General features: G+C 33.8%; 2 protein-coding genes and 1 long non-coding RNA gene across 3 annotated transcripts in view; 1 reads left to right on the forward strand and 2 right to left on the reverse strand.

The window, feature by feature from the left end:
• Nucleotides 1–26,688, forward strand: part of LOC129751459 (BTB/POZ domain-containing protein Tiwaz) — a 229,513-nt gene that overhangs the window by 200,295 nt on the left and 2,530 nt on the right. The gene's annotated exons all lie outside the window — the stretch shown is intronic.
• On the reverse strand, nucleotides 3,223–5,193 carry LOC129751456 (platelet glycoprotein V-like). Its single transcript, XM_055746985.1, has 2 exons — nucleotides 5,079–5,193; nucleotides 3,223–5,014 (listed from the first exon to the last, which is right to left on the reverse strand). Exons 1-2 carry the CDS (start codon nucleotides 5,090–5,092, stop codon nucleotides 3,283–3,285), a joined length of 1,746 nt encoding a protein of 581 aa, XP_055602960.1. The 5' UTR covers nucleotides 5,093–5,193; the 3' UTR covers nucleotides 3,223–3,282.
• On the reverse strand, nucleotides 19,282–20,053 carry LOC129751461 (uncharacterized). The gene is made up of 2 exons (XR_008738713.1): nucleotides 19,606–20,053; nucleotides 19,282–19,527 (listed from the first exon to the last, which is right to left on the reverse strand). It is a non-coding gene; the product is annotated as an uncharacterized LOC129751461 (long non-coding RNA).

Consider the following 26,688-nt stretch of genomic DNA (forward strand, 5'->3'; position numbering starts at 1 on the left):
ACAGCTTACGAGCTCTGGGGCTAGCAAATATTGTTGTTTGAGGTTAGGTTTGAATGACTCATAACTGGACAAAACTTTCAGCTTATCGAAGAAATTTTTTTTGGATTTTTCAGCTATCTACACTAAGTTTTTCGCTTGTTTAATATTAAAAATGCTGGTATGAGACTTGAATTCCCAGATGACACTTAACCGTAGTTGTAAATCATGTGCTTCACTCCAATGCTTGATTTTAACTTTGTGGACATATTTGACAGTGTTTGTATACTTTTCCACCACTCGCACACAGTAATTCTTTTAATAAACAACAGTTTGGTCACCTATCAATTTGATAATGATGGATTTTGAAGGAAACTGTGCAACATAATTTTTTGTCTTTTTCTCTTGTATCGTAAAAATCTCAAAAATGCGTTAAATTTAAAATTTGAAAAAATGGTCGGATAGTATGTTTACAGGTAGCAGAATGCTGTCAAAATTTTGAATGTTAGATTACTAGTGAACGAGCTATAAGCAAAACAAAGTGTCCCATTTCTAAAAGAATTAAGCTTTATATGAAATTTAAACTTTTTTCCTTTGTATAGGTATCTATAGTTTTAGAGGTATGTTTATGGTCATTATATGATAATTTTTGTATATTTAGAAAAACGGACATTTTCTATGAGAAAACCTGTATAGAACAAATGGCTAAAAACTAGAGATGTATCGAATAGTGGTATTCGGCGAACGGCCGAAAACCGAATATTGACTTATTCAACTATTCGGCCAAACGAATATTCGGTCGAATATTCTGTTGAGTGTAGAGAATTGATTCCAACTGTGTAAGGTGAAATTTTCTACAAAAAAAAGATTTGCTGACTGAATGTTCTAGTCAAGACTCGTCTATGGGTCGCAGTTTAAAAATTCTGTTGAGTTTTTAAAAGAAATTAAAAAGCGATTCCGTCTTTATACTCCTTGTGTTATTTAATCGATTATTTTCATCCAGATGCATAATAGGACATCAGATCTTCTTCAAGTAGAGGTCTCTTTGATTTTCAAAATGTCACCTATAGTTAGAAGGACATCAGATGAATTGTCGCTTCTAGGCACGGCCGGGTCTGAACGATTTTTTCGAAAAAATTGTAAAAAAGAGCATCTTAACAGAATCGAGGCGTTATTCTCAAAGATACAAGAGGTAAAGAAAGGAAATAACTTAAAATTTATTGTTTTCATCGAATCACAGCTAACGTTTTAAAATCCTATCTAGTTAAACAAAAGTTGATTTATATATGTAAATTTACTCTAACAAATCGTTTTTGAATACAACATTGGATTTATGGAATTGGATTTTTAAAATAAGGTTTGGCTCAACTATTCGGTGAGCCGAATATTCGGCTTAACGGTTTTTTTGGTGATATTCGGCCGACCGAATATTCGGTACATCCCTACTAAAAACCCTATAAAATGGTGAGGTTTCAATTAAAAAAAGAACATAGGAACAGTGGGAGGACCTAGGGAATTGCATGATGGTAAAATTTCATTCGTTTTTGAGGGCAAAAAATATTGAGAAATGTTTATAATTTTTGCCCCTGAATGTATGCAGCAACATTGTCCATCTTTTGAGTATATTCAACTGAGTCCAAACAAAAAATTACTGTTATTGATGTTTTAAGCTTTTTGTTCTAATTGGCATCAAAAAAATAATTGTGAAGATTTTGAGATACTTTTAACATATCTCAAAAGTGATCAAAGTTACCCCGAAACATGAAATCTGGTTTTGTAACAAACATTTTGTTATAGCCACTAATGTCGTTAGAATATTCCAATAGAATAAAACCAACTCAATTTCAAAATTTTACAATTTCATATTCTATCGTTCTGTTTTCCTCATTACAAAAACTACATAACACAACAGTTTTTTTACGAAACCGAGATCCAATTTTTTGAGGAAAAATTATCAGTAACCGCTCGTTGAATTTGTATTATAAAAAATTATACCATATAAAAAATTATACTATTATCATACTCTTAATTCCAAAAAATTTTCTATTTTCATACTCATGATTAGAACTGAGAAAAATTTAAAAGGTTTGGAATGCTTTTTTCATTAGTAGAGAGTGCTGTTTTCTGAACGTGTCGAAAAATGGAAAATATATTAGTCCCGGTAACGACACCTAGTGGCTCTCAGATAATCATTAAAAATCACGGTTGATTCTTACCCACGCTTAATGAGTTAAAATAAATATCGGGACAAAATGAACTTGATTTCATTTTTTTTTTTTTTTTTCAAACAAATTGCTGTTCAATCTAGGTGATCACTCCTCTCTCCAAGCGGGAAAACCCCGTTAAAAATTATACAAAAACGCTCGAACTTCATAAAGATTTTGTACTTTTCCAAGTTGGTTACCCCTTGAATTTTCAAATTTTTTCACTTCGTGGGAATGTACCCTAAACAAACTGGAGGCAAATTTTCCATTCGAGTGATAAATTTTCCAATAGGCGCTTTAGAAACGTAGGACCCCTACTGGCAGTCTAACATTCTTATCTTTCTTTTAACATTGTAACTATTATGTAATGTTCAACCTCTCAAATCCATTTTTTTGGGAAGAAAATACACAGAAGTTTAGTTTTATCATTACACACCACTTTAGTTCTATGAATAACTTTTATCGATTAGTAAACTTTTTTTTCGAAAATTGTATAAATTTATGGGCTAAAAACTTGATTTCATCACTTTTTTGGTTGCAACCATTTAACACATTAGTTAATTTGATGATACGTTATAATTGCCGGTAAATTTATTGATTTAATATTTTCATTGACACGTGCAGCGAGATGAAATGCTAGAATCAACCATTTGTAAAGGAATGAAGAACAGGCGGATAGGCAAGCATCAGAAGACTTCAAAAACATTGTCATTTTACTAGGTACTTATAGATATTATTGCATTATGAAAATGATGGTTTCCACCCTGTTATATGAAATTATGGAGAGGTTCAAGAGATTAGCAAGCTGAACATAAGAAATAATTTCAACCTCGAGCTCCCTGGCAGGGCGAAGAAAGATGCCGAGTTAGTCAAAATTGAATTATAATAACGAGGGTAAATGTAATTTCATCGATTCATACTATCAATTTATACCATTTTTTTAAACTCAGTACGGTAATTTTCAGTTGATATCTACAGATATAATTTAAGTATTAAAGTCATCGAAATTCATTTTTTAACCTACAATAAATGAAAACCAATATCATAAAAAGTGTCTTATTTATTACAACAAACTACTCGATCACATAGCGATAAAAGCGAGCTAAAAATCATCCATTTGCGTCTGAATGGATGCTGTGTCGCCTCGTTTGAAAATAATCATTCGATCGACTGCCCGCCGAGCATTTGCATTGTAATTCACGTAGAGCAGAAAACCAACGTTCAGCACCAGAATGACCGTCAAAATCAGCATGATAAACACTTGATAGCCGGCTGCATGGAACGAGGAAACGCAAGCCTTCCCATCGCCAAGCCCTAGCGCCATCTGTCTGATCTCGTCCATGCGCCCGTTGCTGGATCTGTTGACGGATCTTATCATTTCCAGGAGTTCCACCACTAATTTGTACTCGAAATCAGTAGACGTCGTACTTCTGGCAATCATTTCCAGTTGACGGTCAGCATCGGCGCTAAGATATTTGTCCACGTGCTGAATGGCTTGACTGTCGTTGAAATAAACACGATCTTTGTCCGATGTGGCACAGTAGATTCCCTGGACATTGGTCAGGTGGGACATTTCTCCGTATGGTTTGGTGCCGGCGATCGAAATTTGATGCTTGTTGCAAAATCTCACCAGCGTCGTCAGATAGGAACAGTTCCAGGAATTTGCAAACAGCCCAAGATAGGTCAAATTGGGCAACAGCTCAGGAATGTGCTCGTAGTTCATTTCGATCAGGTTGTTACCATCTAAATAAAGTGTTTCCAAGTTTGGCGTCGAGGTAAGAACACTAATGTCCAGCTGGCGAAAGTTATTGTAAGAAATATCTAAACGTCTAAGCTTGGATTGTTGGGCTAGAATTCCATGCTCAAGTGTTGCTATTTTTGTGTTTTCTAAGTTCAGATCCGTTAACTGTTTCAGTTTAAGGAACGAAGTAAGTTTTAACGGTCCGATCGGATTGAATGAGACGTCTAATATAGCAATAGTTTGCAATACTGTTATGTTTTCAATACTTCTGAGCTTATTGTTTGAAAGGTTGAGCGTATAAAGCTGTGAGTTCGTTGGATCATCCATGAATATTGACAAAAGAAAATTGTTGGACGCTGTAAATTTAGTAAGCTGTTGTGGAATTTTCAACGCTGTAAGCCGATTGCTATCCATAGATAAAGTTTTCAAGTGAGTCAGGCTACTCAAAAAGATATCACTCAAGCTGGTAATTTTATTTCCTTTAAGATCGAGAAACGCCAATGATGTACAGTTACTCAACAGGTTATCATGAAGAACTGATATTTGATTGTTTGCAAGGGACAAATAAGCTAGCAATCCCAACTTTGAGAACAAATTTTCATCTAGATCTGATAGCAAATTCCCCGATAGGTTCAAATGATCGACTTTCACAGCATCATACAATGCTTTTTCTTTGATTTCCGTTATCTGATTCTGTGAAATATCCAATCTCAACAATTTGTCACATCCTTTAAAGATGAAATTGTTCAGCACCGTCAATCTGTTACTGGATAGATTCAAATATCGCAGCTCCTTTGCGTGCTCAAAGGTGTACTTATTGATATTCTCGATGCCGCACTGGGTCACCTCCAAGTTTTGCATTTCCGGAAACGATGTGAACATTATTCGCGGGATTTCCGTTAGCTTGGAGTCATGAAATTCGAAAAAATACGGCCGAGGATATTCCGAACGAAACACAACTTCTTCAGCATCATGTGCTACACTTATGTTGTTGAATGCACATTGCCGTATGTTGTAAACGCCGTTCAGAAAATGATTGCAATCATGGATTTTCGCCAACGAATGGACAATTAATAAGCTTGAAATTAATATTCTGTAACAAAAAAAAACACTCTTTAAAATTATAAGAAAATCACACATCAAATATTCAAGGTCACCTCAACCAAAACATCACTGCCTAGAATTACACAAAAACTCTTCAGTTAAACTTGAAATTTGTAAACGACAATCACGGGGGTTCGGTTGAAACTAAACGAGGAAGTTACAGTAGTGCAAATTATATGCCTGGTTAAAGATGCATTTCTTTCTTTTCCCTACAGCTGCTTCCGCATGCAGTGTTATCAGTGACGCAACCTTAAGTGTTGTAACTGATGGACGTTCTAGCTTGATGATGCTTTGGAGATTTAATAACGAAAACGAGTGTGTTTGTTTTGACTATTTTTGCACAAACCTAGATAAATAGGCTGAATCTTGATACTTGTTACAATCATCTACTGAAAGGATATACACATATGTTTGAACTTAACCCTTCATTTCATGTTTTTTTATTTTTTCTTGAAAAAATTCTCAATAGTGCGCAATGATGAGTACATGAAGGGAAAAATAATGAAACAATATAATTTTCACACATTTCGAGTATTTAGCCAAAATATTAATTGTTGCAAATTTGCAACAACATGAAATGGTTATACCTTTTTGTTCCTCACACAAGACAGCTAGAGATAAATGTTTACTCTAAGTTTATCTTGCACTAACCATAGTTTTAGCTCAAAAACTTCGTAAACCTAGTGTCTGGACACCATTTAGCTGGGGGTAGAACCTATGTATGCTGGTTATCCACCATGGGTGCACGGATTCACCGCAGTTTCTACCTAAGTATGTGCTTACATGCATCATTGAGATTAATTAGATCAACAAATCTCCAAATCTTTTTCAGTAACTTCATTTTTTGTGAAAGATGTTATGTGGTTTTATGATCTTCGTGTTCATGGTTCTTAAGCGCAATATACAACAATCTAAAAAAAAGTTCATTCTCGGCTGACAACAACGATTTATAAAACCATTATAACACCATTAATACTTATTTGCAAAGAACCGAGTAACTGAAAATCAGGGAATACAAATTGTTGAAGAAACAATTTTTTTCAGAGTGATAAATAATTAAGGAAATTATTTATTTACGTCTTTGGTTGTCTAACCGTACAGACTAGTTGCTTAAGCCTAAGAAACTCTGCTTAAAACTAATTTAAACCTACGTTTACACATATTAAAATCAAACAAATGACTCACTGAGTTAAAACTTTTACAACATTTATCAATTGGATGGTTCCGGCCATATACTGTACGGTGATAGGGTATCCATAGGAACTGACGTCGCCGAAGTGTCCTCGTGGATACGTATATATTGACACTTTGCAGTATGTTGCATTGTTTATTGAAACTCCAATAATAATAAAAAAAATATTTTCAATATTCCCTAATAAAGAAAACCGATGGATAAAATACCTTCAAAATGCACTCATATAACTTTTGTTGATTTTTTTTTATCATAGGTTTATTTATTAAGGCAATTGACATATAAGTTTCATTTTGCCGAGTTGATCACTATTTAATCCATATTAGTACAGGAAGGAGCCGTAATAGTTGCGGTGACTCAACTGTTAGCTTTGATTCTAATTTGGAAGAGGGAAGGGGAACGTTTAGGGTTCAATATCGAAAACGATTTTCCAATGGTACACATTCAGAAGAGTTAACGGAATTATAAGTAGGACAAAAATGAAACTGCTATTTCACCACTGATAAGCTGATATAACTTCCCCTGCATAGGAGAAAAATATTCATCGCCCAGAGTTCCTGGCACCAACTAGCTCATCATTCCCTAAGCTTCGTTTGCCGATCATGTAATGATACCAATAGCTAAATTTCGATTTTTTCGTAAATCTTTCGATTTTCATTTGAAAATTCGAAAATATTTTTTATGAATAGTTATGTAACTCAGTTAGTTAAAGTTTTAGTTTCACTGTATCGGATCAATTCCATTCTTATTGAAGAAGAGTGTATGATCTTTTGAAAATTTTATCCAAAGGGGAAATTTAAAAATGATCTAAAAAGTATATTCTGTAATAAAATGCCTAGACTACATCCTTCACCAGAATATCCTTTTTTAAAGAACTGCGAATTTTTCCTCAATAAAATAAATAACATTTCCGCTTTGGAAGTCTTTAAATCTATAACTTTTATTCATTTGCTAAAATTTATTTTTAAAAACTGTTAAACTGTAATTCAATTATATTATTAATTTTTTTTTTTAATTTTAATATCTATTAATTGGAATAATTTTTTTTAAATATGAAGAATTGATTTACATATGTAGGCACGTTTCAAATTTTGTTCCTCAAATTTCAAAGCTCAATGAATCTAGTACATTCCAACCATCGGGACCATATTCACTGGGAGGAAATTCGTACACGTGGAGCAATTTTTGAATGCTAGCGCCCCATCACAACCAGTGTATTATTCACTTACTAAGCAGTTAAGACACGAACCTTTGGTTGATGGAAATGTGGTGCAGAGTTATATCAGTTTATCAGTGATTTCACCATCATGCACCGTTTCCTTATCACATTCGTTCTGAAAACATGAATACTGTAAACATTAATACTGTTCAAAAGATAAAAAGTAATTGAAGCATATTATGGAACTCATGTTACAAACTAGGGTACTACATTTTATAATGTTGAGAACATAAAATGCATTTGCATTTAAAAATTCAATGTACTAGTTTGGAAAAAAGTATGTTATTAATTAATTTACTTAAAATGTGAAAATATTTATTTCGAACCCAGAAAATCTTTCCCGGGGATCACAATATAATATTTAAAATCATAGAAACACAGCGCTCGTTGTGTATGAAAAATTATAGATTCAAACTATTACTACAAATACTTCAACTACTCAAAAGTCATAAAGTTGTATTAAATGTGACCCTTTGGAAATGTATTATCGAACTTAATAATCTGAGAATACATTTGAAAAAATACTTGGGCAGAAACTACGGTGAATTCGTGCACTCATGGTGGATAACCAACATACAACATACATACATATGTGACCCTTTAGAAATACAACTTTTCAACTTTTATGCAGGATATCTAACGAGGTTTCGTAATTAATGCCTTTTTTTTACTTTATGATACGAATGGTAGATGATCTATTCAAAAAGATTTTTTACTGTTTTTCCCATATTTCCACAGTTGGCTTGTGATATAGCTCAGTTAGCAAGTCTGTTGTCTCCTGAGCCGATGTCCGTGAGTTCGAGCCCAAGAGTAAATATCGAACACAGTTGTATCGAATAAGTTTTTCAATAACTATCCGCCAACTGTAACGTTGATAAAGTCGCGAATACCATAAATATGGTAAAACGACTATAAACGAAACAAAAAAAAATTCTACAGTTGGTAGCCATTTTGTTCAGTTAGAGGATAATGGATCTGCATTATTTTTAAAAATGTATCAATAACATGGTAATATAACATTAAAATAATAATACTTTCATCGGAAAACATATGTTTACACTGTTTAAACGATGAAACTTTCGAAAATACACTTTGTAGCCCATATACGTATCTAAAGGTGCTACCGTTGCATGATGTTGCAAATTTGCAACAATTAATAAAAGGCCATTATATCAGACAAAAATTAAAAAAAATCTTCAAATTGTATTCGATTGTGTTAATTGCATTACTGAAAATGCGAAAATATTTTTTCCAGTCATTTTTTTTTCCTAGGTGCGAATTAGACTAGGTCAAAATTCTGAAAAATAAGCCTTTTTAAACATTTCATATTTTTCAGATTGAAGTTGGTCTAGTTTGTATATATATACTCGGAAAGTTATTTTTATAAATTGAACCGTATTTTGAAGTTAGAAAATTGATTGCCATGAAGAAAAAAGTTGACTATTTGAATTTCTGCATAATTTACAACAGCTTTAATTATTTGTTGCAAATTTGTTACTTTATGAAACGAAGGGTTAAAGTCCAATTTGAGTAAGAAGATTTTCGAAAATTTTGAATCTCTCCGATCTTAAGAGTTACGGTTTAGAGAAAAGACCATACTTGACTCTTTAGCTTAGCTTAGCTTAGCTTGATTGACTACTCACATCTACCTTTAATCATTGAACCCGAAATGCCTCATCAAAAGATTTAAAAAGATTTTTTAATCCTGGTTCTGTACATGTTGCTGACTTTTTAAATTGAATGTATTTTACGAATATATCTTGATTAATATCATTTTTATTTATGCATTTCGAACACCATGATCGCAGGCGTGGTTCAGTAGAAATGATTCCACATCGCCAATGGTTGCTACTCCGTGATTGACCGAGGCCATCAGTTTTGTACAAAGGTCAAAAGAATGGTACTTGGGATTAGTAGTTTATTCTCATTGTACAAAACTGATGCTCTCTCTTTGAACATCAATAACGGCGCCGGCCACGTCCTAGTAGTCAATAGATAGTTGGGAAAAATTTAGAAAGGGATGAAAGATTTAACTTTACGCTTTAGGACCGAGGTCACCTCTGCATCCTAGCAAATAATTTTTCTGGGTTGGGGTGAAAGGATATGAGCAGGAGACACTTTTGACTAGTGTAAAGATCTTAATAAACTGTAATTTCTATCCTTAACTTATATTGGTTTCTGAAGGAGTGTTAAATATTTATAATTCAAATGTATTGTGTTTCATGTTATTTTCAACAAATAACCAACAAAATATTGTACTGAACATCTTTTGTCCCTGCTTAAAATTCCTTATTTGTTAACATTATTCAACCAATGCTTTCTTTTTTTATTGCATTTGTTTTCAAACAATTTTTTATATTTTAAATTATTTTTTTACAAAACACAAAAAAAAAAATTTAAACAATAATAACCTTTTTGATAAATCATAATGCATAACATTTACCAATAAACCAATCTGATGTTTCGTATTTATGATAGATTTTTTCAGAGAAGTACAAAAAAACCTTTACAGGCTAATATAATCATTACTTTGTTTTAACTTCATCAATCATGAAACAATCTTTTACTTTCCATGTACCAATGTATTATTGTTGTAGATTTAACAAAAGATAATTTGCTAAAGATGGAATCATTTCGATTGTTGCGGTATCATTCATCTTGATTTTGCCAATGGTAAAAAATTTCATAATCATAATTTAATTTTAATCTCACAATTAAAACAAGTCTCTAATTCAACTAGGAACTCTTGAAATAGTGAATAAATTGATAAAATTAGCATTTCCAATCAATCTCGACCTATTATCACTAATCACTAATCACTAATCGTACTTCCACAGCCAGAACTTATGTCTGAGTCCCAAAGAACAATAAAAGCGAGTTATTATTCTTCTTGTCTTCGTTCATGTTTTCGATTATTCTAACATAAAAACATTAAAATGATCAAAAACATAAAGTGGTTGGGCCTACCATGGAGCAGAGAACGCAGAGACATCTGGAACACAGGAACAGAAGAAACGTGGACCACCAGTACCATACGTTTCAAATGGGCAGTATCGTTGGAAGCGTGCTAAGAAAAATGCTCCTTGATGAGTATACTATGAGTCATGCAAATTCAATTATCAATCACCAGGTCCTTTCTTCGGCGGTTGGAAATGATTTATTTTATACACAGAAATCACAAAACTTGAATAGAAGCATTTTGAAGAGTTTGATGAAATAAAAAGGAGATTAAGGTTCTAAGGTTTTTTTTCTAAGAAAAACTGTTTTGGATTTCAGTGTGAAATCATTTCTGGTCATCGACCAAGGATAAAGCGCCTTTACTCGCTCTTGGAAATAAAAAAAAAGAATTAAAAAAAGTATTAGCAGTACATGAAACCTTTCGAGATCTGTTTAGAACTCGAAAGATTTTTCAAAAAGTTCACCCTTATTATCAACTAATTGGAACCGTTTAAAGTTGGCCATCAATCATAAGCTGTTTAAACCATGATAATTATAATTTGAAATGTATGGCTTCCTTCACACATGTAAGATTTTTTATTTGTAGAAAAATTGTAACAAGTTTACCAGAATATGTTTTAATTGTTAGTCTTGATTAATTTAAAAAATAATTTGCCTTTTAAAAAAATAAGTATAACTTAATTATAGATACTTCTCTTTGCGCAGCACGTCCCAATTAGGCGTTCGGAATTAAAGTTAAAAGCTTCCCATTCGTTGCTCTAGAGAAATCCGCAAACTTGTAAAAAGTTCTGTGAATCTTTATATGTTTCTCGCTCAGAGGTAGGTAGAATTTATCACAGTAAAAAGTTTTTAAGTAAAATGAAACTATCTCACCCAATTCAACTAATCTTTCCTGGCTGCTAAGCGCACTCTCTGCGAAATTGTTGTCGCATCTGGTAACTGCAGCTCCATTCCACAGACAACATTATTCCAAAATAAGCTATGCAAAACCATCATAGCTAGCTATGTAAAAAAGCATTGAAAAAAAACTTCCAATGTGATAAAATCACTTGTTGTTTTCGTTGAATTATTATTAAAAGTTCAATTCAAACACCACCGCTATGTGCTGTTGGTTCTTGACATTAAAAACACATTCTTTGCCAACCATTTGAAACTTTCCCAAGCAAACAGCGAGAGATCTTGGAAGCAGATCACTAGACATGATTAGTCACTTTCCTCACAACATTATTCCCGGAACACAACTTTCATTTTGTGGAATTCTTCTATAATCTGCACAACTTTTTTCTCCATTTTCCTTGTATTTACAAAATTGCAACCATTGGTTTACAATATGTCTTCACTGATGTATTTCATGACTAACAATCGCGACCTTTCCATCCAAAATTCGATAGATTTTTATTCTTTTCCCACACTCGCTTTCAACCGGGAAGAAGACGTTTTCTGCTCACATAATTACTCCGAGAAAGATTCTTTTTCCAAGGAAAATTCCACCAAAACTTCCAGCGGAACCTGGATCTGTACCGGTCCAATTGTTCTAAAAACATCTTCATCATTGAACATAAAACATAAACTCCATTTAGATTGTTTCTTAAAAGTTCGAAAACATTTACCCAGAATATTTTTTTTCCCAGATTAACAAATGCCCGAAATCAAACCCTAGAATTACTCATTCCCCAGATTTTTTTCGCAGAATGCACCTTTTGCCAGATTTTCGAACTTGATTTATTAAAAAATCTCCTTTTTCTAAAGATTTAACAAGGCACGTTTATATAAAGATACTTTTTCATACACATTTTACCTAAAATCTTGACTGGCAGTAGAAAAGATTCTCATAGTATGGTTAAAACTTTGCTTTTTTTGTTTTTCATTCTACCAGATCATATCATAATAATGAAATCATCATTTATCAACAATAATGGTAGCTGGAAAAAAAAATTAAAAAAAACTCGGAAAACTCACGGAATCGAAAAAGAATAAAAGCTTTATAAAAGCTTTGGTGATCAATTATTTTATCGAATTTTAGAAAATTAGTTATGGTGACGTTTCTAAAACATAGAAAATCAGCCGAAGTTGTGCTGACCATAATAAAGCTTAAATGGTTACTTGAGTTAGGAATGACTTTCTAAGAGAAAAAAAGTTACAAAATGAATTTGAAATCAAAGCAAATCTTAAATTGTGGCACTTACTATTATCCCAAAACCATGTTTTTTCCAAATGAATAAAGCCACTCTCTTGGCCACTCGTGATTTTCCAGGTATGTATGTATGAATGTATGGTTCCCCCATCGGTAACAAGGTCCAGCCTATGTCTGTGTGGCTTGGCCTTCGAATTGCTTCTAGGGGTTCCACGGCCGATGGTTCGTCGCGAGAAGGCATCCAACCTTCAGAGACCTACAATGGTTGGCAATCCACTCCGCTTGCAATAGTCACTTCAGATGAACCCCAGATGCATTCCCTCTGAAATATTTAGTGCATTTAGTTATTTATACAATTAAACACATCTTTCCTGTCGGCAACTTAAGGGATTCGAACCCAAAAGTTTTCTTGCCGATACCGGGAATCGAACCCGGTACGCCTGGGTTACCAGACTCGCGCCAGCCTATCCACTAGACCACATCAGCGCTCTGGCCACTCTGGCCACATTCATTATGTATTATTTCTTGTTAATTACACAAAAAAATAATCTTAATAGCTTGCTTGAAATCTTCATGTCTCTTTTGATTCTTGATGAATTGGTACAAAATTAACAGTTTTGAAACCAATCAACTGACAATATTCAGCTATGGTTATACATTTTTATAAAATTTAAATTCGTTAACACATGCTTCAAAAAGTACTTTAATTCTGTTATCAAACACTTAAAAAAATATTCTTCTAACCTCCGCTTACTTATGCAAGATATTTTCAAAATAGCTGAGCTTCGGCACTTTTTTCTGAGGCATGTTTTTCGAAATTATTTTTCGACTTTGAGAAAAATAAAAAATACGTGACTGTAGCCTTTTTTAATATTGTAGTTGCGTTACAGGGTTTCCCAAACTATAAATTGTGTTCAGATCGAACGAAAAACAAGAGGATACAGCGATTCTAAGCGAGAAGTGTCATATTGACAAAAAAGAAAAAGCTTATTTTCCTGTTTATTATTGATGATGCATTGATTGATGCAATTTGAGAATAAAAGTTTTATTCGAATAATTTAAATGAATTAAAAATTAAAATGATAAATAATACACTTCGTACCATTTATGGATCTGTATGTGGTAAAAGTTAAATAATTAGATTTTAATGAAAGTACATACCTTTAACATGTACAGACCCCGTTCGATTTTGGCAACACGCCCGTACATTTTGTGTTGCCAAAATTGAATGTTGCCAAAATTGAACGGTTTTTTATCTCAACTTTTTTTGAGCTATTTTTACAAAATAACTTTTATTATTATCAAAAACGTTAGTTTTAGTCAATTTCCAACCATTTGTAGTCATTTTTTTTATTTTTTTTTTCTTCATGGTTTTGATGCATTGGCACTTTTCTTGTTTAGTTTATAATGTTTGTGTTCATTTGTCATATTTGCTGTTTTTGTCATTCTTCATCGTTTTATAGTTGTTTTTTTGTCATTTTCATTCTTTTGTTTTAATTTGTTTTTCAACTTTTTGATTTTTTCATCTTTTTGTCATTTTTGAGTACTTAATAAAATTTAAAAAAAAATTGTTTTTATTGTTGCATTTTATTACCATTTCAGAACATAAAAATGTACAAATGGTGTTTGTCTAAATTAAATTGGTCCTGTTATGACATAAACCAAAAGGTAATGTTGTTTCTGAAAACCGTTTGATTTTGGCACATGAGCCAAAATCGGATGTTGCCAAAATCGAATGTTGCCAGAATCGAATGTTGCCAAAAACGAACGGGTTCTGTATTTTAATCTTCATATTCAGGGGTCGCAGAGATTGCCGGGAAATATGCGATCCAATTTTTCGATCCCAGGATACAGAGAACTTACCAGAAATTGGACACTCTAGTGCTCACGCTGAACATTTGTCATATTCCTGCAATGAGTCCCACTCGCACGAATAGTACTTTGTTGGGTGTTAAAATTAATTGTCACCACAATGCCATTGCCTTCGTCTGCGTTCTGTCAATTATTGTGAAATGTGTAAAACGAGGCTGTCATTTTCACTTGTACCCTATTACCGCGAGCATCGATCGTGAATGCCGACCACTTTTCTCTCAACTATCCACGACGATAGGTCCACATCGAGATTCCTCCCACGCCTTCGTACTCGGAAAGAGATAGCCATTTCTTAACCTGGAGTCAACTCACAGCAAATCGACCGATGTCGACGCAAGGCTTTGAACTTTTTTTTTTAACGTATTCCCCATATCACACACAGAACATGCTTGCAGGGCTTTCCCGGGTAGATGTCTGTAGTATGCATAAGGCCCCCACATCGATGCTTTGCTGCTTTTCCGAAACACATTCTCATTAAAATACATTTTTCGCGTCACGAGTTTTGAGTAAACCACCCCCGGCGGCCATCTATCTCTGGTTGTACGTTTTTCCCTCTGGGCGGTACAATTAATCTTAAAAATAAAACCGAAAAAAGGAAAAATCATGACACCAGTATAGCCCGGCCCCACACTTCATTGTCCTGCATCTCATTTCCCCAAACGACCACCGACTGACTCGCTGGCTGCCCCACGAAATGTCGACTCTCGATGGCAGTACTGCCACATTGCCCCAGGAAGAAACAGTGCCGTCATGTACTGCCTCGCAACAAACGATGAAACTGAACTGAACCCCCCTTTTCCGCGTGCCGACTTTTTTCCCTGTCTTATTCCTTAACCGAAATGAGGAATTTGTAGCGCAAAGACGCTAAGGCCGCTTCCAAGCGCGGAGGATTGCTCGAGGATATCGCGCGAGACTCTTGCTTATGCTCAGCTCATGCTGCTCCACCAACCAACAACAACCACTGACAGTCGGTGTTACATTTAACGTTCCGTCGGGAGGGAAGGCGGATTGTGCTAGGGGTTAGTATGGAGTCGTTTTATTTTGTTTTTTTTTCTTGTTATCAGCTCCTCGTCAGGAGCATTGCGGTTTGTTGTCAAAAAATTTCCTGCAGAGATTTTTGACCCGCCGATGCTGCTCGCTGAATTTTGCAGTTTCCAGCACCAACACACGATACCCGATGCGCTAGTCAAATGAGCTTTTCCTGAAAATTTATGGGGACAAATGTGATCGTATCAATCATTAAGCATTTACCAAATACGTCGGAATTGATAGGCCATATATGACCTACGACATTGAAACGTCGGTTTAGAAATAATTTTTGTTGGTTAATGATAATTGGACTGCTTTACCGGAAATGAATACTCATATTTCCCAGAAGTTTTGTTCTAAAATCTGTTGTACAAAAAACCTGTTCATTGAGGAATTTTCTTTTATCAATTTTTGAAAAAAAAAAAATGCATAACCACAGGGAATAGCAACACCTAACTTTCAGAAGATCTTCGGTTGTATATTTTTTGAACATTTCAACCAATTTTTTTTCGTAAGTTTAGAAAACATATTATGAAGGCGGTCGACATTATTTATATACATATAGTCGACGGAAATAGCATTATTGATCCCTAACCAAGCAATTTGTGCAAGAAAATGAAATTCTGTGCCGGCTCTATTCGCACCGTCAACTGTTGCAACATGCAACAATATCTTAAATTATATAAAAAAATCTATGCGATCATAGCTAAATTATATCAATTTTAGATATGCTCCTTTCAAGATTATATCACATTCAGATAGCATAGTTTGATATTGGACAGAACAAAACCTATCAAAATCATAACTTATCAAGATATGAGTGCTTCGAGAAAGTGGAATGGTGAATAAACCACATTATATGCTAAAACCATGCTCCATTTTTTGGTTTCCGAAAATTGGATTCAATTTTATGGATCTGACTTCGATGTTCGTGTTTTATAAAAAGTTGCACGTATATCAAAATATGATATAATCATTTTATTTTAGGACATTACGAAAAAAAATCTTCATCATTGAAAATTAGCTCAACCCCATTCAGAATCGATGTCGATCAGAATAAGATATAATTCAGATTGGAGAATCTCAAATCGAAAATTTTTAGTACTTAATTATAACTGAATCAGATGTGAATATCTTGGTGAGATACGTTTGAGTTATTATTCTAATATGCTTTCCTGATCGGGGGTTCAATCCTATTCAAGAATGTCAATCAAAATAAGATATAACCAAGATTCAAGACATTAAGCGTCGAAAATTATGAGAACAATATTCTAACTGAAAAAGATATAAATATTTCGTTGAGATATGTTCAAGTTCTTATTTTGATATGCTCTCCTTATCGGGTTCACTTATCCTTCATTAGTTCGCTTATTATCATGAAATAATATTCCATACTTAACCGAAAGCAATTGATATATAGGCGACTTGTTCAACTATGCACTTCACTTGCATTTACCCCATCATCATTAGGATTGATAAGACACGAAATTCACAAGGATGGTTAAGTGTTTTTAATTAAACATGAAAACATCGGATTGGTTGCCTTTTTCTGGCAATTTCAGCATTTATTATGCAATCTTTTACAGGCATAAATGCAATAAGATTGTCAAAAACGTATTATTAGAGTTTCTTCAGAATACATATTTCGAATATTCTTCAACTACTTTTGAATTCAAAATCTTTGATGACAGGGTGGCGAAAGCAATCTAATAATCAGAAGATAACGTATGAGCACAGGCATTTATAGTGGAAAAGTGATAACTGTTTGGACTTCTGTCTTAGATAAAGTTGTATGATAAATCACCAAAAGTTTCGTTGGCTCCCTAATAGGTACTGTAAAAATTGAGACCATTTTCAAGTCATATTGTTACATTTATTATTAAACATTAATGTGGTTACTTTTATTCCACGCACTGTTTCTTTTTTTATTTATGAAATCTATTTCAAACCTACATACCGCTCTAACCACATCACTTTAAATCCTGCCGACAATAACATCTTTCGTCTAGGAATTTAGAATACACCATCGCCGGTTGATTCATCAATTTCCCTCGGCCGTTCATTCTTCGTCAGGTTACTCATTAACTCATTCGTTCTCTCTCGCAGTTTCGTTCATTCTCTTCAGCAACAACATTGAAACAATCACACACTTCTAATTGCTTTATCATTTATAGTATCTTTTTTTAACATCAGTAATCAAATTCGTATCATATTAATAACTCGAAACCCTATAACTCGAACCACCTAGAATGTTGGTTTATTTAACAGCTTTTCTTATACTCTAATTTCAATGATTACTCAACCTAAATCTTTTACCCATATCATATCTATAGTAGTTTTTCGATTTTATCACGGTTAAAAAAAATTTCACCGTGAATATGGCGAAACCGTGAATTTGGCGAAACCTAAAATTGAAAGTGGAAATAAAGTATTTTTATTGTCTTTAATCAATAATTTATAATATTTTCAGTATTGAAAACGTTTTGTATCAATAAACTTTGATCATTAGATGTAATTTTCAAAGATAACTAAACACAAAGGATCGTTTTCAATTCAAATTATTCTTCTCTATAGCAGATTTAAGATTTTTCTTGAAATAAAATCATGTAGAATATCAATTTGATAGCCTAAATACATCTAATTAAAGTGAATTATTAAGTTGTTATGGAAATTTAACAGTGTCATCTCTTATGTCGATTGTGGAAAAAGTTCAATGAAAAATGTATCTTAAAATTTTCTTCTGAAAATTATAAATCTCTATACTCAAATCTTCACACCTTTGATTAACTAAAAAGTTTACCTTTTTAAAGATTGTTTTGAAATTTTCTCAACTTAGACTTTCAAAGTGCGTTTCTCGAAATATGCTTTATGGGCAGATAATCCTTTGTTTTTCATATGTAGAAATTCAGAAATATTAGTCCTTTTTACATATTTTAAGCAACAAATTTTATTTTGACCTTCCGAAATTATTCATTCACATATTTAATAATAAAGGCTGTCCAATCAGGATTGCGCACGCTCCCTTTCAAATAAACAAATTAAACAAAGAAATCACAGACACTCATCTCTTTTCGAAAACGCTTAAATTCCCTACATCTTTACATAATTCGCATAACCGAAAAAAAGTTTACTTTTTTTAGAGCGACTGACCAAGCACAAATAACATCACTAGAATTAGCGTGACATTTAAATACTTATGTCGATTATTACAAGTGTTTTTAAAATCCAAATGACGATTTTAAACACTACACAGCTAAAATAAGCAGTTCAATGGCATTTTCATATTATTGAAAACCTATATACCATACCACAAACCACTAAAAAATATCGTAAACAAGGACGCTGTGAGTGTGATAAAATCGAAACATTGGCCCTTATTCTGCGCCTCGAGTGACGTGACGATAGTAGAGTCACCCAAGTCACTCTATTCCAGCAGTCGGTTTAGGTGAGGAACGTCACTTCGGATGAACTTTGTGAGTTCTTACCCTATTCTCGTAGTCACCGTGGGTGAGAATCGTCGCATTCGCGTGACGATTTTAGGTGACAATTGTCGGTACATTTTCAGGTGGTGACGAGATAGAAATTTAATCGAGAATTTAGGTTAATCACAATGTTAGGCTCTAAATGGTTAATTATACTAATGAATGATAGTTTTGGAAATAAAATTAAGCAAATTTATTAGCAAATATGATTTTTAAATATATTGAAACTTTTTCATTGCTATCTCAAATATGTAATTTGGATTGGAATACTGAATGGAAAGTATGATCTTCTAATGAAATCTAAAATTCAGATTTAATTGAAGTTTGTTTTTCGAACCGTTAAAACGATGAAATGACGAAAACTTTGGAATTCAAATATTATAGTACTTTTAATTTTATTTTCACTTTTTAATAATATGCTATGCAAAGAAACCGGATTTAGGTTTATGTGACCGAAATTTGTCGTTTGAATCTGATGCTGCTGCTGCTATTTCGTTGGTTTCGATAAATGCTCGGCATTCCATGATCTCCTATCTGGCAGGCGAAACAACTTCCGGCATGCCACGGGGGTAACTTCAGTTGAGGAAAATATATAAACCGGCAGCATTCGCCATTACTGAAAACGAAAAAAAAACTTAACTTCTCTTGGATGATCGAACAGTTTCAGGTACAAAACACAAATTATTTTACATACCTGATAAACCTTTGGAAATGTTTAACAAACACCGCCTTTTTGTGCGCTGGGTTTTTGGAGCAGCAGCCGTCGGCATCTGATTTTTTTTCCCCGGCAATATGACCCAGATCCGAACTTAGCTTTGATGAACGAAATTTCCACTTACGTCGCACAAATCGTCCGTTTTTCTTCCTGAAGCAGCTTGCTGTAACCGTACCATCCGATGATGGCCATTTTCGAACCGAAATTCTAACCCGAAATTCTAAAAACTTACTTCGGAAAATCCGAAGCGAGAGCAAAATCCAAACAACACCAGCAAAATTCTACCATTTTGACAGATGTGTTCATTCGGTCACTCACCTAGAGTGAACCTCTGTCACTTTACCCACAACGACTCCGGGAATAAGGTGACAAATCTCACGGTGACTCGAGGTGAGGTGACAATCGTCACCTCATGCGCGGCGCAGAATAAGGGCCATTAACCGTGATAAAACCGAGCGTGAATTTGGCGGGCTCGACGTGAAAATTGAAGAAGTTGAACCAAAACATTGAAAATTTTGAAGTTTTGATGGCGTTTGTTGCTGTACCTGGGAACGCAGACGGGTTTGTTGTGGTGTGGCCGAGATGATTTGCGCTACCCCGGTTTCCGGTGTTTAAGTTGAATTGTCCAATTCTCAAGTGTCTTCAACTGAGACTCACTAAAGCACCAATCTTGCTTCCCTGAACCACTGGATTATTGGCATGATAGATGGAGGGAAAAGGATTTCCGGATTCAAAGCTAAGTACATTTTCTCTTTTTTAGTTCATTGCAGATAAAGATTGTATTTACTATAGTGAATTTTCCACATACAAATGATTCACTATTGTGGTGACTTTCCATCGGTAACACATTACATTTAGTAATTCATCCTTTCTTTCACTAAACTACGCGATTTTTTTAGATACATGATTTCTCCGGCAAAACACACAACATTCGTCCTCAAAAATCGAATCTAGAATGGTCATCGTCATCGGCTCATTCATGAATCTCCTGCGTCGGTTCATTCTCGTTTGGACATGCATTCATCCGTCCAACTCTATACTCTCAGGAGTCACTCAATCATTCTCTCAGCGATTTACACACTTCAACCGCGTTATTAGGTTTGATTTACTTTTTAATCTTTTTATCACACTCAAATCAAATCAATTTACCTCGTTGTAAATGAATAATTATGATGAGCAGTAAAACTAGCTCACCTTGATCTGATGATTCTAATATTTTAATTGTTGTGTTTACTGTTATTAATACTCCCATTACATATCTACCACAACTATGTACCGTGATTTGTCGTAATTCTGCGCAATTTTTCATTTTATATTCATACTAGCACTAGCGGTAAACTTCGTTTTACCTTCTAAAGTATAAATCGTAATAAATGTTTAATTTCAACTACACGTCCTCAACTGCATTCTTATGGAAATCGTAACAAATAATGTTGAATTTGTATTGAGACCACCTTCCATAAAAAGTGAGATCCTTGAAACTATTATACAAACCATCTCTGACCCAAAAAACCCTCGGATACCAAATTTCACTTCATTCCGACCGACCATTCATACGTGATGTTGTTACAAAGAAAATGCCTCCATTTTTAAATATAAGATTTATCAGTTTGAGGAGATAAAAACTCCATCAATTGGACAATTAGATTTTTAGACTTCATTTGCTCAAATTTATAATAAATTTTATCACGAGAAAACGGTTCATAATTTTTTTTTTCGATGAACTGATAAAACGCAATTTGTTGGGTCATGAAAGTTCTGATTGGATTAACGCACTCATCATCGTACTTTTCTTCTAGAAAAGTGTAATTTATCTTATTTAAAAAGTATTAAAAAGTCTGGGTTCTTGAAGCGAATAGCAATTTAAAAAATTATACTGAATAGATCAATATGAACCCATCGTTTGAACACTTATTTATAATAACAGTACATTGAAAAACGTTATCATTATTAATATAATTAAACAAGTCAATTATTTTTATCCAAGGATGAGTATCGAACCCGTGTTTAACCAGCTAAGGTTCCGAACGATAGAAAATCGTTAAAGGAAGAAAATATTCGTAAAGGAATGAATTTGGAAGGACCATAAACTACAAGATATAGGAATCAGGTTGTCGATCCCAGAGCTAATGACGTGCAAACACAACTAAAAATTGGTGATCTCTTTCCATTTTTATTTAATTTTCTATTTGTGTACATTTCAATATTTTTACCCATCAATCCTATCTGCCAAGTGGGATTTCCTATAAACACAATTAATAGCCCTCCCTTTACCTATCTGAAAAAGCATCCTTGTATGTAGGGTCGCATGAGTTCTCTTGCACCTGAAAAGTTCATTTCGCTGTTCAGATTATCCCTATATGATTACATTGACTTGTCACGGTGTGCATTATGGTACCACACTGATTCTCAATAACAACACTTGAAATGAGTATTGAACCCAGGTACTCATTTTGGCATCTAATGTTGGGCTTGATTGTTGGTTGTACCTCTTGTATCAGCCAATTCAAGATGTGTGTAGTCACTTAATGCTATGCTATGCTATGCTATAAAACCGAGCGTGAATTTGGCGAGTATTGATAAAATCGAACAGTGATAAAATCGAGAAACTACTGTACCACAATTAACTATATGACTTTCCACATTCTTTCAAGCTTTTATAGTGAACAATTTAAGATTTCTCATCGACATAACTCAGCTTCAAAGTAGCCGAAAAAATACTTCTGATTTCTTGACAAAAACTGTATTTGAAGTTCTGTCAAGCAATTTAACAAATTTCAAATCCTTTTTTTGTCACTCAGAGTTGGAACATCGGGAGGGAGAGGTGGGGGGGCTAATAAAAAAAAGATAGTTTGTTTGAAAGTTTGAACGTAACAAAATAGTACATCATTTCACAGAACCTATAAATCAAGTAATTGTTTATCGAAAAATCCAATTAAATCAAGAATACAAAATGTGAAATAACTCCCATCTTCCCAAATTTGGTTTTTGGTCTGTAATTTTTCGGATATTTGATTTTTTTTTTCAAAATATACATAAGATACTTCTAACTTTATTTACTCCTCCCGTCGGGTTTTTTTTTTTTGGAAATATATGGTGCCGACATAACGCCGCGCGCCGTCAAACTTGACGAATTGCTGTTTGCCGAGATCTGTTCAATTTGATGCTTTCCTACATTATACATCAAAACTTAACAAATCCTATTACTTATTGGAAAAACTTGCCCAAATCAAACCCTGACCTTCGAGGTAACAATCGAACACGCCACCACCCACAAGGCCACGTCTAGATGTTGTTCTACTAGATGAAACTTAAACCCGAAATGGTGCTATGAATTCGTAGCAAACCTGCAGGCGCACCCGCTAAATCAGAAAGCCATCAAGCCAGGAGGAAAGCACCTGTATACTCTTTTTGTGATTTAAATCTCTTAAAACGTACATATAAAGCACCTTTGCAACTTTCAAGTTCATTTATTAATCGTCTTTGTTTAGAATTTGATGCTTTGGGGTAACACTGATCAGTCTCTTTTTTGACGGTTTCAACGAGTTTTCTTGATCATGAAGCTTTTGGTCCAGTGAATTCTGAGATAAACAATGCTGAATTTCGGTGGTTTAGGTGGTTTAGATATTTTAGCGGTTATAAAAAACAACATCACGGTTCTTAATGTGTTAAAGCCGAACAATAATTAAAATCGAAAGATGGACATTGATGCTGCATAAATTAAGAGGCTAATTTTTTCAACAAATCTTATACAATTTTAACAATAACAAAAATCGCACTATTCCCTTTTAATTTTCGCCTTCAAACTTGACCATTTGAATGGGTTTCTAGCCTTTGGTCGTAGACTGGCTTACTCTGGAAAAATGTCCCTATTTTTTTAAACATCTAAAATTTACCTTATAATACAACAAAAACTACACTTAAACTATACATTTACTAAGGAAAAAAGTTGATCTCTCACATAAATGAAATAGTTTACTTCTAAAGGTTTTGATTTTACCAGGAAGGGTGTTTGTTTGTGAGCCTTCGAAACAATATATATATTTCAAGATTTTGAAATTACTTATCTAATTACATTTGAAATTTTTAACAACACACCAAGTTTTTTCCTATTTGAAACTCAACTTATAGGTTTTTAAACGTAGAAAAAGTTTTAAGAAATTTTAACTTTAGGTTTGATTATTGATGATTATGTGGAGAAATTTCATGTTGATCAAAGTTACCCCGTTTTACGGTACATGTTGTTCACTCTAGGGAATTGGGCAGTTTTTTTTTGTCAGCCAATATATAACTTACAAAGCCCTATTTTAAGTGAATACGTGACTTTTGGCTGCTGATTAGGATTAAGTGATCTACCTGAACGCATAGTAAAGCTTGAAAAGAACGTGGCGTGGAACAAATTGTTTAATTTTCCACAGAATTCCACAAAACGAGGACACTTTCCTTTGAATATGAGTGATATGATTATTCCAAGAAAGCGATTCGTCCAAAAGTATGCCCAAATACTTAAATTCATTTACTTTTTCAATGGTACACCTCCCAACCAATGGATCATTGTGTGGAGGTACAATTTTTCGAGCTGAGTGGAACATTACATATTTAGTTTTTGAAAAGTTCAATGACAAAAGGTTGCTGTTGAAATAGCTAAGTAGCAATCCGAGGTCTTCCTCCATATTCCTTATAATTGTATTAGGATTTTTGTCAGGGTAAAAAAGTGCAGTATCGTCGGCAAATAGATGAGGAGTACCATGTAAGGGAAGCTTGCTTAAGTCGTTGATATATATCAGGAAAAGTAATGGTCCAATATTACTTCCCTGTGGAACTCCTATTTCAATTTTTTCAAGTGCACTGCTGGTGTTTTCAATGGACACGAATTGCTTCCGATTTGATAAGTATGTATGTATGTATGTATGTATGTATGTTGGTTATCCACCATGGGTGCACGGATTCACCGCAGTTTCTGCCTAAGTATGTGCTCACATGCATTTTTTAGATTATTAAGTTCGACAAATCTCCAATGCAGCGCGCCACCATACCATACCCGGACCCCATGGCTTCGTATGAACTGTTATGGAGTGAATGTATTTGTGTGTTGATGTAGGTATATTTTGGAAGAACGAGTCAATCAGGTGGGCTAGTTTACTTACAGATATTCCGGCATCCGTGTATATACCTGGCCAGCTGGCAACTGATTGATCATTCTTATATTATATAGTCAGTTATATGAGGAAACACATCTTAAGATTTAAGAAGTACTGAAGGTATCTTATCAGGTCCACAACTTTTCTTATTTTTTAATTCTATGATAATATTTTAAACTTCATTTGGATTGGTAGGGTACAAAAATATTGAGTTGGTGTTTCGTTCCATATAGGAAAAAGTGTTGAAAGAAGAGTTCGCAGGAATCTCTCTAGATAATTTTTATCCAACATTTGTAAAGTGATTATTGAAGCTTTGACAAATTCCAGGATTGTCTTCAATTATTTCATGCAGACAAAGTAAAGTTTTCATCTTGAATCTACCTAAAATATTTTGATTGATTCAAATGATTAAAATCAATTAGGGTCTACAAAATATTAACAAATATTAATATAAGTGCAGCCCGCCAAAAAGATGTAAAATTCAAAATGGCTCATTAGTTAGAAAGGTTGCTCACCCCTGCAGTGCAGGGTTCAGTCATAATAATGATTGGCCATGGTTCTATAATTTTAGAAGTCCCCGTCTAAAGACGGTGTTAACTTTGCAATTTCAAGTTATTCAATGGTGTAAAGTTAGGAATAAAGAGCAAGATCTGGCAATTCCAAATTATATTTAATTTGAGTGTTAGAATAGCTAAATCAGGTTTAAAGCACACGATAATTTTTCCAAACCAAAAATAAAACAAACACATTTCCGTTGATGATAGAAAAGATTCTGATAGATTCCCTCCAGCAGCAATTCAATGAGTTGCATCCATTTTCATTTTAAAGTTACAGCCTCAAGGATAAGAGGAATAAAAGATCAAAACTAGTTTTGACTACTCACATCCATCATTGAACAACATTGAACCCAAAATGCTTTATTATAATTTTTTGGTAATAAATTAGGGGAAAACTGGACAAGACGCATCAGCGGGGTAAGATGGCCCATGTCATTCTTTCTCAAATATACACTTACCTACGGCTTCGAATGATGTTTTTCTACATTTTTATTGTAGCAAACAAGCTTTTTCATCATTCAATAGATGAAAAGTTCACAAAATCTACTTTAGTTCTAAGAAACAGAGGAATTATGGAATCAGCGTGAATCTTGTTATTTTTCATAAGTAACATATAAGGTTTTCTGGTAAAACAGCCTGCACAATCTGATCAAACTACAGCTTATCGTTTTATCACTCATGTGCACTTTCGGAACACTATAAATATTTGGTTGTATTTTATTAACTTCCTACAAATTTTATCAAAAACGACTCATATGAAAATTCGGGCAGAATGCCCACAAGACCACGTGTTTTACGCTCATATTTTGAATGCTGTTAACTTTTGAGACAACCCGAAAATCAAAACAAAATGCCATTCTTTTTATTTGCTGACTCCCAAATTACGATAACAAATCATAGTTACAACATATTTTGTCCTTGTACGAGTTAAAACGGTGCACCAATATTCGACTCGAAAAAATTATCTGCCGCCATGTTTGTCGCGGTATTACTATATCGATCAAATAAATTGAATTTCGTTGCCTACTTGAAGGCGTTTTATTAATAAGGATATTAAAAAGCGTATGTTGAAAAGCGAAATTTTCGATGAGTTTAGCGATACTAAATGATTTTAACCCAAAGAATGGTTAGTTTACGAAAATACGATGACATGTAATCAACATTTGATGTTTCAATAATTAAATTCCGTATAATCGTTGTTCCATTTCTTACCCCCCTTCATGTTTGGTGCGTTCTGTCCACTAGTTTTGGCGTTCTGCCCCGCGGTTTGTTTTCTGGCTGTTTTAGCTTTTTAACAAAAATATAGTTAAAATCGTGTTTTTATCATATTTTTTCTTTTCGATAATACGTAAATTTCATCCTTG

The sequence above is a fragment of the Uranotaenia lowii genome, chromosome 3, assembly GCF_029784155.1.
Source record: "Uranotaenia lowii strain MFRU-FL chromosome 3, ASM2978415v1, whole genome shotgun sequence".
Classification (NCBI taxonomy): Eukaryota; Metazoa; Arthropoda; class Insecta; order Diptera; family Culicidae; genus Uranotaenia; species Uranotaenia lowii.